The sequence below is a fragment of the Podarcis bocagei genome (genome assembly GCF_964188305.1).
Source record: "Podarcis bocagei genome assembly, chromosome: 7".
Taxonomy (NCBI): Eukaryota; Metazoa; Chordata; class Lepidosauria; order Squamata; family Lacertidae; genus Podarcis; species Podarcis bocagei.
Genome location: NC_138132.1, coordinates 33,020,441 through 33,034,599, shown reverse-complemented (window position 1 = coordinate 33,034,599; position 14,159 = coordinate 33,020,441). Strand labels below are relative to the sequence as shown.

Genomic DNA, 14,159 nt, shown 5'->3' with positions numbered 1-14,159 from the left:
CTCACTGGAAGGACAGATCCTGAAGCTGAGGCTCCAATACTTTGGCCACCTCATGAGAAGAGAAGACTCCCTGGAAAAGACCCTGATGTTGGGAAAGATAGAGGGCACAAGGATAAGGGGACGACAGAGGACGAGATCGTTGGACAGTGTTCTCGAAGCTACAAACATGAGTTTGACCAAACTGCGGGAGGCAGTGGAAGACAGGAGTGCCTGGCGTGCTCTGGTCCATGGGGTCACAAAGAGTCGGACACGACTAAATGACTAAACAACAACAACAATTTGCACAAATGCACCTATATCCAGTCAATGTTATGCTGTGTGCTTCAAAGGGGCAGGGAGAGCAGGCACTAATATAATAGCCAGTCTCCTAACATGGGGAATAACTGGGTTCTGGGAACATTTTGGTCAATGGCGCTACCTGAAAAGGCAAGGCCATGGCTCACTTTTGCTGAATTTAGCAGCCAAGTCAGCTGTGACCATTTTGAATCCCTCAAGTTTTGAAATTATTTTAAGCACAGGCTGTACATGTAGCAGGAAGAGGTGGCAAGAGTCCTGAGGTGGGAGAACAAGGTACATAATATCAAAGGGCAGGTGGGAGATCACATTATTCAATGTGCTGATACATTAAAATCTCATTGCGAGCACAGCAGAGTGCATGGCTGGGGTTAGAGCTTTTAAAACCAGGCACTCGTAACATTTATATCAGCTACGGTAGGGTTTTTCGTTACTCTCAGTGAATTATTTTTAAAACCTGGGGGAAACATTTCAAAATGGCATCGCCAACCCGCAGTCTAAATCAATTATATTTTATTATTATAACCACTAGGTTCTTTCATCTCATTCTCCTGCATGACTTGGCCTCGGGTGCAAGTGATGACTTGCATGTGTAAATGTAGGGCTGCCATATGTCTGGAATTCCCTGGACATATCCAAGATTCGCCTGTTGAAAATGGAGTCCCAGTGGAATTTCCAAAAGAGGTTAAAACAACTGGGAACCCATAGCAACCCATGTTGAAAGTGTTGTTGTTGTTGTTTGTCGAATTTCCTTTTAAAAAGCTCCAAAACTTCAATTTTATCAGAGATTTCCCAAAGAAAGCTCAGCAGCTATGGCAACCCTATGTAAACAGGCCATTGCAGATAAAATGTCGCAGACTGGAGGGATGTTCACTCAAACCTCACTACACTCCAGCAGCCATGCATTGGTTGGCCATTTGTAGGGTCTTCAGACACACAGCCTTGAGGAACCTTGAGAGAAACTCCCTTCTTCACAAAGATTTCACCACAGTTCAAGGACACCAGTTACTTCACACATTCAGCTACTGATGAACTGCACAGCAACTAAATGTAGAGAAATAAACTGAGACATGTATGCCTGTCTGAACATTCTCTGGAAGAGGGCTACCAAGTTTAGGCAATGGGTGCACAGGTGTACTGATGGCAATTCATTACATTTTCTTATCTTTCCTTTTTCAGTTAAAAGCTTTGATAAGGAAAAAGAAGAAGGGAAGGAGCTATAATAGCCAGGAAGTGGGCAGCATAAGAGGATTGCCCACAATGATTATTGCACAGTAGTTACAGATGGATATCAGAATCTAGGCTGTTCCTAAAAACAGCTGCAGCTGCTGCCAACAGTTTAGCGAGGACAGCAAGTCAACCTAGGATGGAAGCGTGGACTGCAGAGCTTGACTGTATCCCCAATGCACATTTCCATTCCCAAAGCACTTTGAAATGGACAGGTGGATGGAGGCAGTTCTGTTCTGCTTTCACGCAGTGGCCTAGTTCTCCTGGAGGTGGTCAACTTGTGTCTGGGTTATTGCAGACTGCGAGTGGAGGCACACATGATGGAATACTTTTCATGCCAAAATTAAAAATGCCATCTACCTGGACAGATGCCATGGAGGTGGGTTTGCACCTTGCTTTCTCCTTAGCATGCTCGCTTTCCTTGTTTTTATTTAAAATTTTCATAGAACAGTCCATGCATCCATCACCACCACCTGCAGTCTGAAGTGGTATAGTCCCAGCCACAGCTTTATGGGCCTGTGAGGTATAAGCCAAGGTCCAGGCTTAGAAAATCCACAATCACCTGGATGTCTCTTTTTCTGCTTTGATCTGGGCACATGTACTTGGTGGCCCCTCCCTTGTTAAAACTTCATTTGGACTCCATATGGAGTGCTGGCACAGACGCTTACCCTAAAGCCTCGCTGCCTCAGTCAGGCGTGAACGCACTCCACTTTAATGTGCACTTTCACTCTCTGCTTCTTTCACATGAATGGGGGCAGCTCAGTGTTTACACTGACGCTTGTGAAGCTTGCAAAAACTGACAGAACCAGCCACGACGCCTGACTAAAGCCCCCTTTCATCAGCACCAAACTCCCAACAATGGTCTTACTAAGCCAGGGTGGGATTAAGCACCCAAAGACCCCCACATCCTGTACAGAAGGCTCAGAGACAGGCGCTAAAACATGAAAGAAAGGGACAGGGATAACTGGTAGGGGCAGAGTGAGGCCAGAGCAGGGGAGAATGAAGGCTTTCAATATGGATAATATATGGGCTGGTGCACCGAGTTCTTCATGTCAGCAAAACTCTGTGTTTGCAAGAGATCTCGGGAGGACAAATGAGAAAACAGCACGGGATTTTAAAGAGGTTGGGAGGAGGGGGAAAAAAGGATTTCCTATTTTCTAATTTGGAAGAGAGGAGAAATGGCATTGTGGTAGGGAAAGAGCACGGGGCTCTAGCAGGACAGGGGGCTGATTCTGGCTCGCTCTGCCAGTAGGCAGGCAAATGCATTTTTCAGATAACTGAAGGTGGTACAATGGAGTCATCCCCTGTGGCACAAACAAACACTCTACTCTAGCACAGAGTAAAGCACACAGGAACCCCATGCCGAGTTCCTTCCTCCAAGAAGCACAACTTCTTCTGCAAACTCCTGACATCATGATACGGTGTGTTTTCCTGCTACAGAACATTGGCCGCCCTTGGCAGCAGTTGGGCAGTGTTCAGCTTAGAGATGTCATAAGGACATGGACTAAGTTATGGAGAACTTGGCTGAAAGGTTGCCATTTTCAGTGTCAGCCCAACCTTTTTTTAATAACATGTTGCTTCAGCCTCCTTAATGGATGGTTTCTGCCATGTTTCAAAAATCTGCCAAATTCATTTGATCAGAGAGGATTGCCAGACAAATACAAAGGGTGTGAATACAATTAACAACAATGCCTCCTTCATACCATCCTCAGCTCTCTTGAAAACTATTGCTTGTCTTCCAATTGTTTGGTTGATCACCAGGAATCACAAGATACACAACCTTTTTTGGGGGGGAGGAACCCTAGCAGTAGTTCGTTCCACCACCCAGGTGAATTTACCACATGCCTGGGCAAAGCTATCTAGAAAAACCCAGTCTTTGGGGTTGTTTCTTCATTCTGTAACTGGATGCCATTTCCATTTCAGGATTGGGCCTCCAAGAATGATGGACCTAACTGAGCAGTTCTAGAAATGTCTTCTCAAAATCACAGCACTTCCTGTGATTTGGACTGACTCCTCTGTTTGTGAGGGCATCACCTGGCAGACTTGAGATTTGGGATTCCTTCTTTTCTTTCATATGTCAGCCAGGCTGAGGTAAAGCAATGGGAATACGGAGTGGCTAGGAATGAAACTATGGGAGTGTTTACGAGAGACAATGTGTATTAGGCTGTGAGGCCTGATTGTTTTTGTGTGGTCTCCATAAGACTGGCGTTGGTACATGTGTGAGGAGAAGGAGCAGCTAAGGGGAGATCCCATGTTATCTGAGGCCCGAAATGGTTTGACATGAGAAGCCCACAACTGTTGGCATTACAATGGCTGCCAATTCCTCGAAAGAGGCTTGTTCCTGACTCAAACCACTGTCGAACATCAGGTCAGAGAAACCAGCACTTCCGAAATGGCTTCATTTTGAGGCACTGGTGAGGTGTACAAGAGATTACTGGATACCCACAGAAAATGAGATGCTGATTTGTCCTCCCATACAGTTCACTATATGGCATTAGCCACTCTTCAGGCAAAATTGACAGGGTGTTCCTTATTTGCTTCTGATGTCTCTCTGGCACACTTTGGGCTTTGTGTGTAGGCTAACAAAGATGCAGAGGAGCAAGGGGGTGTCAGACAGAATAACTTTCCTTGGTCCCTTCTGACAGAACTTCCCCTTCTCCAGCTGTTTCTTGAGTTCTCAAGGAGCTTCCAAAGTTTCCAAGAAGGCCATCCAAAGCCTTTTAGACATGCCCAGGGCTTCAAGAACAGTCCTAGGCCTCACACAGTCTTGTGCAGATCCCAGAATGTGGTCAAGAATTGTTCTCTTCAGAGACAGACACAGTGATGAAAAGGAGCTGTGTGGTGTTCTTTGGCTGGTCCAGATCTCGGATTTGATTTTGTTTTCTTTTTTTGGAGAAGAAAAAAGGTGTGGGCAGCAAAAGGAAGGAAGTTCTCCCTGGTGACCTGCTGATGCAAGGTCTGCCTCCCAAGTTCCTCACTTCTTGTGGTGCATGTCTTCCATCCCAACTCGGCCCCAGACGCCTACCACAAAGGTTTCAATCTCACACTCATTTTCCCCACGGGCAATGCGGAAGTAGCCGTTCTCTCCCCAGTCCTTGCCCCACGAGTTGGCAGCAATCTGAAGCCAGAGACACAAAATTGCCCAGAAGATAACATGAGCCATTAATGGTTTCCGACAAAACAGCTTTTCACATTTATACTGCGCCGTAGCATTCATACATAGCAATCTTGTTGCCATCCTTACAGCAAGCATGCAAGGCATGTATTGTCAGCATTATCCCCATTATCTTGCAAAGAGAAAAAGAGAAGCTCACCTAAGGCTGTCAAGTGAGTTCATGGCAGAGGCGAGTTTTAAACTGGGGATTCCTGCTTTGTAACACTATCTCATAGTGGCTTTGCTACACCAAGTCTCACATTAAAACGAGGATGGGGAACATTTTCATCTCAACAGGCCAGATCCTGAGCCCAGTGGGTCAGTGACAGGTGGAGGGGGCACCCACCTCAGGGAACCCTTTTTCCTTTGCAGCATGGCTTGATGCCACCCGCTACCAGCTGGTTGGTGGTGACTTCAAGCCCTGCTGGGACCGGCTACATTCCAGAGTTTCCAATCAGCTGACTGGCACTGTCTTCAAACTTCATTTACAGCAGCGCTTACTTGCAGACAGCGGAGCAGGAGAGATCCGGAGAAATAGATGTCTAGGATAACGAATAATTATTAAAAGGTCCCATAGTGTGCTTTGAAGGTATATTTTGCAGCCACTTGCTGAAGTTAAAACAAATTTGGGTCTGGGTCAGTGTCTCGATCGTCACCCCCACACTGAGGTTGCTCCCTGACACCCTGTTTAATGAGCATTCATCCTGATTTGTCTGTGGGGAGATTAGATGTGTCAAGGGAGTTTTATCACACACTTTCATTTCCCCATATTTTTCTTTATCGCGAGTCTGATTTCTTAGGGAAGCAGGTTTGTTTCACAAGAGTTCCAAATCAGCTTTGAGTGCACAGGCTGAATTTGCCAGGATTTGACTGAATTCCACCTGAAAACAGTGACAGTCTGGAAATGCCCTGACTGGGCACCCATCTATGCCACCTTGAACTCTATGATGGAAGACCTTAAATGAAATACCTCAAATGAACAATACCTAAATTTGTGGCAATTCCTGGTTAAGAAACGGCAGCACTCACCCAGTATTTCTGATTTGATCCATCAGGCAGCTGTTTCTCTCCCCACCTGTGACACAGAATGAAAGAGACAGCTTTGTTGAGTGGTCCTCCTTAACATGTGCTATGCAAAAGATTTCAGCCACACATTTGCACACCACCCAGGCATCTTCTGATGAAGGACAATTAACAAATATTAGGGAAACTGCTTGCAAAAAAAATGTGTATATTTGGAGTAATCGGACCAAAACGCTGATGAATTTTCATGCAGATCTTAATACAGTAATAATAATATTACGTGGAAATGTGGCAAACATTTTTAAGACTGGAAAGATAAGAAACCAAAATGAAATTTGACTGATTCTTCGGTCCATACTTACAAATGAAACTGTGAGTGATAAATATTTTGCCACACTTTAACTAAAATATGATAAGGCCAAAAGGACCTGGAAAAAAATATATGCTTCAGAGGCAACATCCAGTGTTTGGGCCACTAGGCAGCCCTGTTTAGGGAAGTTTTTAATGTTTGATGTTTTATCATGTTTTTAATATTCTGTTGGGGGCTGCCCAGAGTGGCTGGGGAAACCCAGCCAAATGGGTGGGGTATAAATAATAAATAATAATAATAATAATAATAATAATAATAATAATAATAATTCCCATTCCTTCTTTAACATGCCAGGAAGCTGTTTTATGACAGACTTGCTCAGTGGGATGCATTTCACAAAAAATGAAGCATTGTTGTTGCTTTGATTGCTAGGTTTTAACCAACCCCATTACATTCATCCTTCCGGTTTGAGAAGATCATAACAAGAGACCCTCTGGACTCCAGCATCCTGTTTTCCACGATGGGACAACCAGATGCCTCTAGGAATCCCACAAGTAGCACATGGAGGGGAAAGCCTTCCTTGGAAGCTGCCCTATACCAAGTCAAACAATGGTCCATCTGGCTTAGTGTTCTCTGCACTGACTGGCAGCAGCTGTCTAAGGTTTCAGGTAGGGGGCATTCCTAGTCCCACCTGGCGATGTTGCTAGGGATTGAACTTGGGACCATCTGCATACAAAGCAGATGCTCTACCATTCATTATTGCCCAGAATCTGGAGGTTACAGATAAATATAATGTCTAGTAGCTGCTGGTACATGAATCTGTCTAGTCCCCTAATAAAGCCATCAAAGTTAGTGGCAATACTTCATATTGCCTGTCCGGGAGAGATGCCCAAAGTTCTTGGTCAGGTGTTAGCAAAGCAGGCTTGGTGTCCGACTGGAAGGGGTTTCCCATTTCATTCCTTACTGATTAGCTCAGAATCTGGTCTGTCATTTCCTTCTGCAAGCAGCTTGAGAAGATAAGCCCAAGTGGAAAAGATAGCATGATCTAGCTGGCTGGGAGCCCTCCACTTGTTTCTCCTTAGCTTGCCCCCATAGTTCAGTGTTTTCCTTTGCCCTAAGCAGAGGCCTTTGCCCATCTCTGAGTGTTTTGATCTCAGTGTTGGAATGGGTAACTGTGGCAACATTCTGTGTACTTGCAGTCTGTGAGTCAAGTTAAAAAGACTCAAAGCATCGCCTGGTGCCAATGTTTTGTTTAGGTTTCTGCTGTATTCCCAGCTTGTTCCAATCCAGTGAGAATTCCTCGTCCCTCACACAGTATTATAAGTAGCATTATTATTATTATTATTATTAGCATTTCATCCACAACAGCTTAGAAGTGAGAAGACAATCTATTCCCTTCCCTTCAGGCTCTCAGTCTAAGGCACAGCCCTCAGCACCCTTCACAAACTACAGTTCCCAGAATCCTTTGGAGGGTGCAAAGCCATGACTGTTTAAAGTGATATAAAACTGCTTAAAATGTATACTGCAGATGATGCATTAGTTGTTTTAGCCATAACAGACTAAAAACACACACAGCAGTCTCCCCATTTCATCTGCGAAACGTTGGAGAGTCTTTTGCATGCTGTGGAATAAGTCTCTGAAGCCGTTTCAGTCCTGGTGAAAGAGATCTCAGAGGGGAATCTGCTCCAGCTGTGCTCAGCTCACCCAAAGAATGACTCTTTCACCCGGCTGGCGGCTGTTTGACGTCAGAGAGAAAAGTTCTCACTTTCCCCCCAAAGAGTGGCCTTATCTGGCAGTGACTTGTTCTCAAGAGCCTCTACTCTCCCCCTGCGGGGCCTCTCTTGTTAGTTCTCCTTCCTCATTCCTCGAGCAGCAGTGAGCTGGCATGGATCAAACTCCGCTGTCCAGTCAGTGCCCACCAAATGAGGGAAAGTGGAGAGGAAGCCACGAGGCACCGCAGAGAGGAAACATGTTGAACTCCCTATGGTGCCCACTATCAAACACACACACACAGAGAGAGAGACAGAGGCAGGCAGAGTAAGCTCCAAAGAGTCACAAGGCCAGGCAGTCATCATAGAATCATAGAGTTGGAAGAGACCACAAGGGCCATCGAGTCCAACCCCCTGCCAAGCAGGAAACACCATCAGAGCACTCCTGACATATGGTTGTCAAGCCTCTGCTTAAAGACCTCCAAAGTAGGAGACTCCACCACACTCCTTGGCAGCAAATTCCGCTGTCAAACAGCTCTTACTGTCAGGAAGTTCTTCCTAATGTTTAGGTGGAATCTTCTTTCTTGTAGTTTGGATCCATTGCTCCGTGTCCGCTTCTCTGGAGCAGCAGTAAACAACCTTTCTCCCTCCTCTATGTGACATCCTTTTATATATTTGAACACGGCTATCATATCACCCCTTAACCTCCTCTTCTCCAGGCTAAACATGCCCAGCTCCCTTAGCCATTCCTCATAAGGCATCGTTTCCAGGCCTTTGACCATTTTGGTTGCCCTCCTCTGGACACGTTCCAGTTTGTCAGTGTCCTTCTTGAATTGTGGTGCCCAGAACTGGACACAGTACTCCAGGTCCAAGGGGTCCAAGAAGAGCCACAAAGAGGAAGGAGTAATGTGAGGAAATTCTGCCCCCTCTTCTAGGTTAAAACAGTCTGTGGAGGATGTCCTCTGCAACTCTCTCCCCCCCCCCACCCACCCAAGCCAACCCTGGGAAAAGAGAAGAGGCCTTCAGGAGCACCTTTAAAAAACAAAAACAAACATTTTTCTTTACCCAAAGGTCTCCTTTATTCCTTTTTCCTGCAACTGGTGCCTTCTCCCAAATTCTGGGACCAGGGCCAAGCTCACACACCTCTCCACCAAAACATACACAGGCCAAGTTCATGCCATACATTTATAGCACCATGATAGCATTTTAACCAGTCATGCCTTCCCCACCCCAAAGGATTCTGGGAGCTGCAGTTGTTATGGGTGCTGAGAGCTGTTAAAGGTAAAGGGACCCCTGACCATTAGGTCCAGTCGTGGACGACTCTGGGGTTGCGGCGCTCATCTCACTTTACTGGCCGGGGGAGCCGGCGTACAGTCATGCGGCCAGCATGACTAAGCCACTTCTGGCGAACCAGAGCAGCGCACGGAAACACCGTTTACCTTCCCACTGGAGTGGTACCTATTTATCTACTTGCACTTTGACATGCTTTTGAACTGCTAGGTTGGCAGGAGCAGGGACCGAGCAAAGGGGGCTGACCCCGTCGTGGGGATTCAAACCGCTGACCTTCTGTCCAGCAAGCCCTAGGCTCTGTGGTTTAACCACAGTTATTAGGAGGCCCCTATTGCCCCCACAAAGCTACCATTCTCAGAGTGGTTCAACAGTCAGTTGCTTTCATGCCCTGCTCTGAGGCTCTCAGAAGCTGCTGTCCACTGTGGGAAACAGAACGCTCGACTGAACCAGCCCTATTGGCATGATCCAGTAGGACATAACATGTGAGAATACCATGCGATTGGATATTCCTGTGATCAATAGAAAGGCAGCCCCTGAACACCTCTCCACCAACATTACCCCCTCAAGCAATATCCCTCACCCAATGACTTTGACGGAATGGGTGCCGTGCCGTCGGTACTGTTCTGGCTTCCCAGCTGCTACAGATGTGTGCCGATAAATGCCACTTCTATACATGAAGAAGTCTTCATGCACCTCCATGATGGCTGTACAAGAAGAGAAAGGAGATGAAGTAAGCAACAGGAAAAAGACGACAGGCACAGACCCTCCACCTCTGACGTTGACTTCACCACCAACCCTTTGGAGGCCTGTCTGCACTACAAACGTGTATCAGTTTTATAACTCTTGTGGCTTGCGCATTCACACTTGCATATGTGCACCCCAAAGGATCCTGGTAATTGCAATCTGGCAGAGAATCCTTTGTTATACTCACAAAGCCAGAATTTCTTCAGAAGATGGAATAATTATTAAGCAAGTTTGCTGTGTGAACACACCATTTAGATTTCTATGATAGGTAGACTCGCTGAATTTCCATCAAGAAGCAGGTGTGCATTTCTGCACTATGGATGATGGAGCTGATCATGGGGGCCAGAAAGGATTGTGATTGGGCTTGCAGGGCTTGGAAGGCAGGAGGTAAAACTTGGGTGGTGATACCCATTGCTAGTAGTCTGCAGGTTGTGTGTTTCCATTTTTGAAAGTCAGTATGGCATTGTGAACAGAATGCTGTACTTGAATAGGAGGGAGCAAATTAAGATCAACTGACCCTAACACAGGGTTGTATCTAACTATGTTTTACTCAGAGCTGCTCCATTGTGATTAATAGGCCTAGCTTAGTCTTACTCATTCATTTTTATGGGTCTACTCTGAGTAGGACTAGCACTGGCTACAAATCTTGTTCATCTATCATCATCATCATCCTACTACTACTACTACTACTACTACTACTACTACTACTACTACACTTTTGAGATTTAGACCACTGGAATTAATCTATTTTTCTTTCTTTCCACCTGTCAAACTTTTGAACAGCTTTGTGGTGCTGAACGTCCAATGTGCTCTACTTTAGAAGACAAGGACATGGCTTTCATAATATCTAGCTCCAGACACAAATTAAGCCCTCCACCCCCACCTACCCAATGGCAAAACTGTTTGTATGTAGTGTTATATGTTTATCAGCACAACCCTTCCATGATTGCTGGTGCTGGTGAAATGGAGCAAACACTTTCTGTGTGTTCAAAGAACATGTGAAAGGATTACACAGGCTGCCCCCTTCCTTGCTGATGCACCCAAGAATGCCCCCTTCCAACTATGTGCAGGGGGGTGGTTCATGACTGGACCTCTGATCATAGGGCCTCTTCCCACATGTGATGAATGCACCGGTGGCAGAAGGACACGCAATTTCCTATTAATTAATGCAGTGTTTCCCAACCTTTTTTGGGCAAAGGCACACTTGTTTGATGAAAAAAATCTCGAGGCACACCACCATTACAGCCCCGTGACGTCAGCGTGCAGCGTCACGCCGGGAGGGACGCACGAAAGTGTAAGTTTCAATTTTTTTCCCTCCCCCTTGCCGGGGAACCTCCAAGCTTTGGGGGTGGGGGGGGGAGGAGGCAGCAAAGCAAGGCAGGAAGGAGAGCGCGGCTTGGCTGGGTGAGCTTTGGCAGGGGCAGGGAATGAGAGCCGCGAGGCGGGCGCTGCGGACGGAGGCGCTGCCCGCCGAGCTCGCAGGCAGCCAGGCAGGCAGACGGCGAGAGCCCCGCGCTGGGCGGCCTCTCCTCGCCGCCGCTGCCCCGCCTCTCGCCGCCCGACTCACCCGCCTCCCTCCAGGCAACATCTCGCGGCACACCAGGCAACATCTCGCGGCACACTAGTGTGCCGCAGAACAGTGGTTGGGAAACACTGAATTAATGCATGTGGGTTTTCTTCTGTCTTACGTCACTGTCTTAGAAATCTCAGTCATAGATGTCTGTGAACCATTGAAAGCCAGAGTCCAACTCCCTCGCGCTTAATCATTGATAATTTCCTAACGGAGGGTCTGTCTCGATTGTGCCTATCCTAAAGATCACAAACCAACTTCTACTGGGTTCTCTGAGGGTTACAGGAGCAGTGCAGGTTGCTGTGACAGAGGCATGTTTTTTTGTACAAAATATGAAAAGACAACATTTTTGGGAGCTGGCTCCCTGTTCTCATCATTGTGTCTTCCATACTGGGCACCACAGTGCTGTAAATAATTGTTTCTACACCAGGCTGGCAGTGGGGATAAGGCTGCCAAGTCTATGCCCTCTTCCTGGCCAGGACATAGCACTGGAGCAAATTGGACCTCTGAGGTTCTAAATGCTCAGGTAGACTGCTCTTCCTCAAAGTGCTTTGTGGAAAAGCTCTGTAGCTACAAACCTCTCAGTTTTTTCCCCCTGGGGGAGACCCATAGCTCACCTTGCACTGGTCCATTTTCCATCAACTCCTTCATGATCTCTTTCTCCTGCAAGCAGACGGAAGAGTAGCAAGGCGTTTTACAAACATATCATAAACAGCTTTAAAAACCCCATAGAAAGAAGGATACTTTGTAAAATTTCCTCCCAATATTCTCCACCATTTTTGATGGCAGATCCCGCTGACAGCACCCCAGAAGGATGCATAGGCTAGGACTTGGTGGAAGATGCAAAAGGTGGTCAGGCTGCCAGCATAGTTGATGCTGAAGCTTCACCTTGCAGCAGGAAAATACTGCTTTGTGACAAAAGAAAGAAAATCTGCTACTGCAACTTTTAAGGGTGATCCCCACCACAAATAAAGTACTGGGACCCTGCCCGCCCCCACCACAAATATAGATGTGCCCACCAATAGGACAGAGGATTTAAAGTGGCTATTTGCACACAGCTCTAGCTTGAAAACCCTGCCCAGAACGATCAGCTGTGCTCAGCCCATGCTCTACAGCACTCACGTTGGAGGAGAGGCGATACGCAGGGGTGGACTGGAAGATCTCATTGGAGTCCGTCCATGGGTTGGGGCAGCGTGCCGTGGCTTGTCTCTTGCCCCGGCCTGTGGAGCGGCTATGCATCATGCAAGGGGTTGCAGGCGGGGTGCTGTCTTTTTCCTGGCTTGTGAAAGGGTAGCATTCATCTGTCACCACTCTGGAAGACCAAAGGTGGGGGAGAGGGAAAGGAGAAAAGTATGAGATTTTGTAGGTAACTGAACGGCTTATGTGGAGACTTGCTCACTCCCAAGGGTGATGTTAAGAACATGGTCTGTACCTTAAAAAAACCAAAACCCCTCTAACCCGGGATGGGGACAGCATGAACAGCGAGGTGATTATTTAACCTTTCCCTCCTATAGAAATGGAAGGAGGAAGGGATTCACCCCCCCCAAATCAGGAACACAGTATGGGGGGGGACAGTTTAAAAACACCTTCCTCATGTGTCATGGTCCTGATCTTCCACCCCTTGCTCCCCCCCCACAAAGCTGCAATTATTTATAGATTTTTTAAAGATACAAGCAATGCCAACCCACCTGCCTAATGCCATCCCCTGCTAGATGTGTTGATACTTTCCCCAGCCTTCTAGCCTTTCCAGTCATCAAAGGCTAATAGCCCCAGCCCTCCAGCCCTATAAAAATGCCAGACCAGTATTGCCTAGCAGTTTTCAAGACACATGACAAGGAGAGTAATGGAGGCTGATCTTCTGCGAAAGACAATATGTACATAGGAAGTTGCCTTATTCAGAGTCAGGCCACAGGTCCATCTAGCTCATTAGATAGTAATATGCCAAGGAACTGTTCTACTGTTGAACTTTGTTTCTTCCCCATGACTGCTCTTGTGTGCAATTTTTTTGGGAGGGGGGATTCCAATTCCATACACGCTAGTGGTGAAACACCCCATGCAGAATCATTGTGCAGCAGATGTAAACTCCCCAGAATCTTCTGCAATGCACTGGCCTTCCATGGTAGATATATGTAGAGGTGGAAAGTCTGAACATCACAGTTCTCTAATTCAACAGCCTGCTGTAAAATGACAATGCCTGAACATTTGAGTTTAAGTCAAATTCAGCATATGATCCCTTTGTTCTTTCTGCCTTCATGGACTCACGGTTGAGGCAAAACTGGGGGCCTGGCAGAATCTGGGAGATCCAAAAGGGTTCTGGAAAGACTCCAGTGCTACACTAGACCATGCCACATTCGCACAGAGACCTTTTCTGTCCTGTGCAGGTTGGCAACTTCATCAACTTGCATTGCTACACCAGGTTCCATTTCTGAATGTGACGAAGTGGACTTTTTTGCACAAACTTACCCCCTCCTGCGCAGGAACCACCAGGCCCCATCAATTCGGCCCCCACTACAGCCTTGCTGGTTGCGAGTGTTGCAGGAGAGGAGGTTCTGGGGCGATAAGGCGGGAGTCATGTGTCCCATGGAGTGGATGGAGATCCTGTCCGAGGCCACCGCTGGTGAGAAGACACATGTGGTTAGAAGTCTGGAGAGCTAGTAATGAGGATGAAGCCAGTTTCTTGAATCACAGGAGCATTAGCATTGTGCTACAGTAGCATGCAGTTGATGCAGCTCTCCTATTTGGATTTTCAAAGCATAAGGAATCTCCAGATTTAGGGAGGAGAAAGTGAGGGGCAGGAGTAGTAGGAAGAGAATGTCGTATGGATGGGGGGGGGGAGGC

General features: G+C 46.9%; 1 protein-coding gene across 2 annotated transcripts in view; it reads right to left on the bottom strand.

Annotated features, from left to right (window-relative positions):
• The window catches only part of TINAGL1 (tubulointerstitial nephritis antigen like 1), a 106,274-nt gene that overhangs the window by 79,782 nt on the left and 12,333 nt on the right, over positions 1-14,159 (bottom strand). Inside the window, exons 7-12 of one of the 2 annotated variants that reach the window (XM_081200054.1) lie at positions 13,785-13,935; positions 12,444-12,633; positions 11,939-11,984; positions 9,588-9,711; positions 5,705-5,750; positions 3,907-4,639 (exon numbers count right to left, since the gene is read on the bottom strand). In XM_081200054.1, the coding sequence (XP_081056180.1) occupies positions 4,496-4,639; positions 5,705-5,750; positions 9,588-9,711; positions 11,939-11,984; positions 12,444-12,633; positions 13,785-13,935 (701 nt within the window). In that variant the 3' untranslated portion in view covers positions 3,907-4,495. Of the gene's footprint in view, positions 1-3,906; positions 4,640-5,704; positions 5,751-9,556; positions 9,712-11,938; positions 11,985-12,443; positions 12,634-13,784; positions 13,936-14,159 lie in introns of those variants that run through there. The other variant, XM_081200055.1, reaches the window with a different exon arrangement.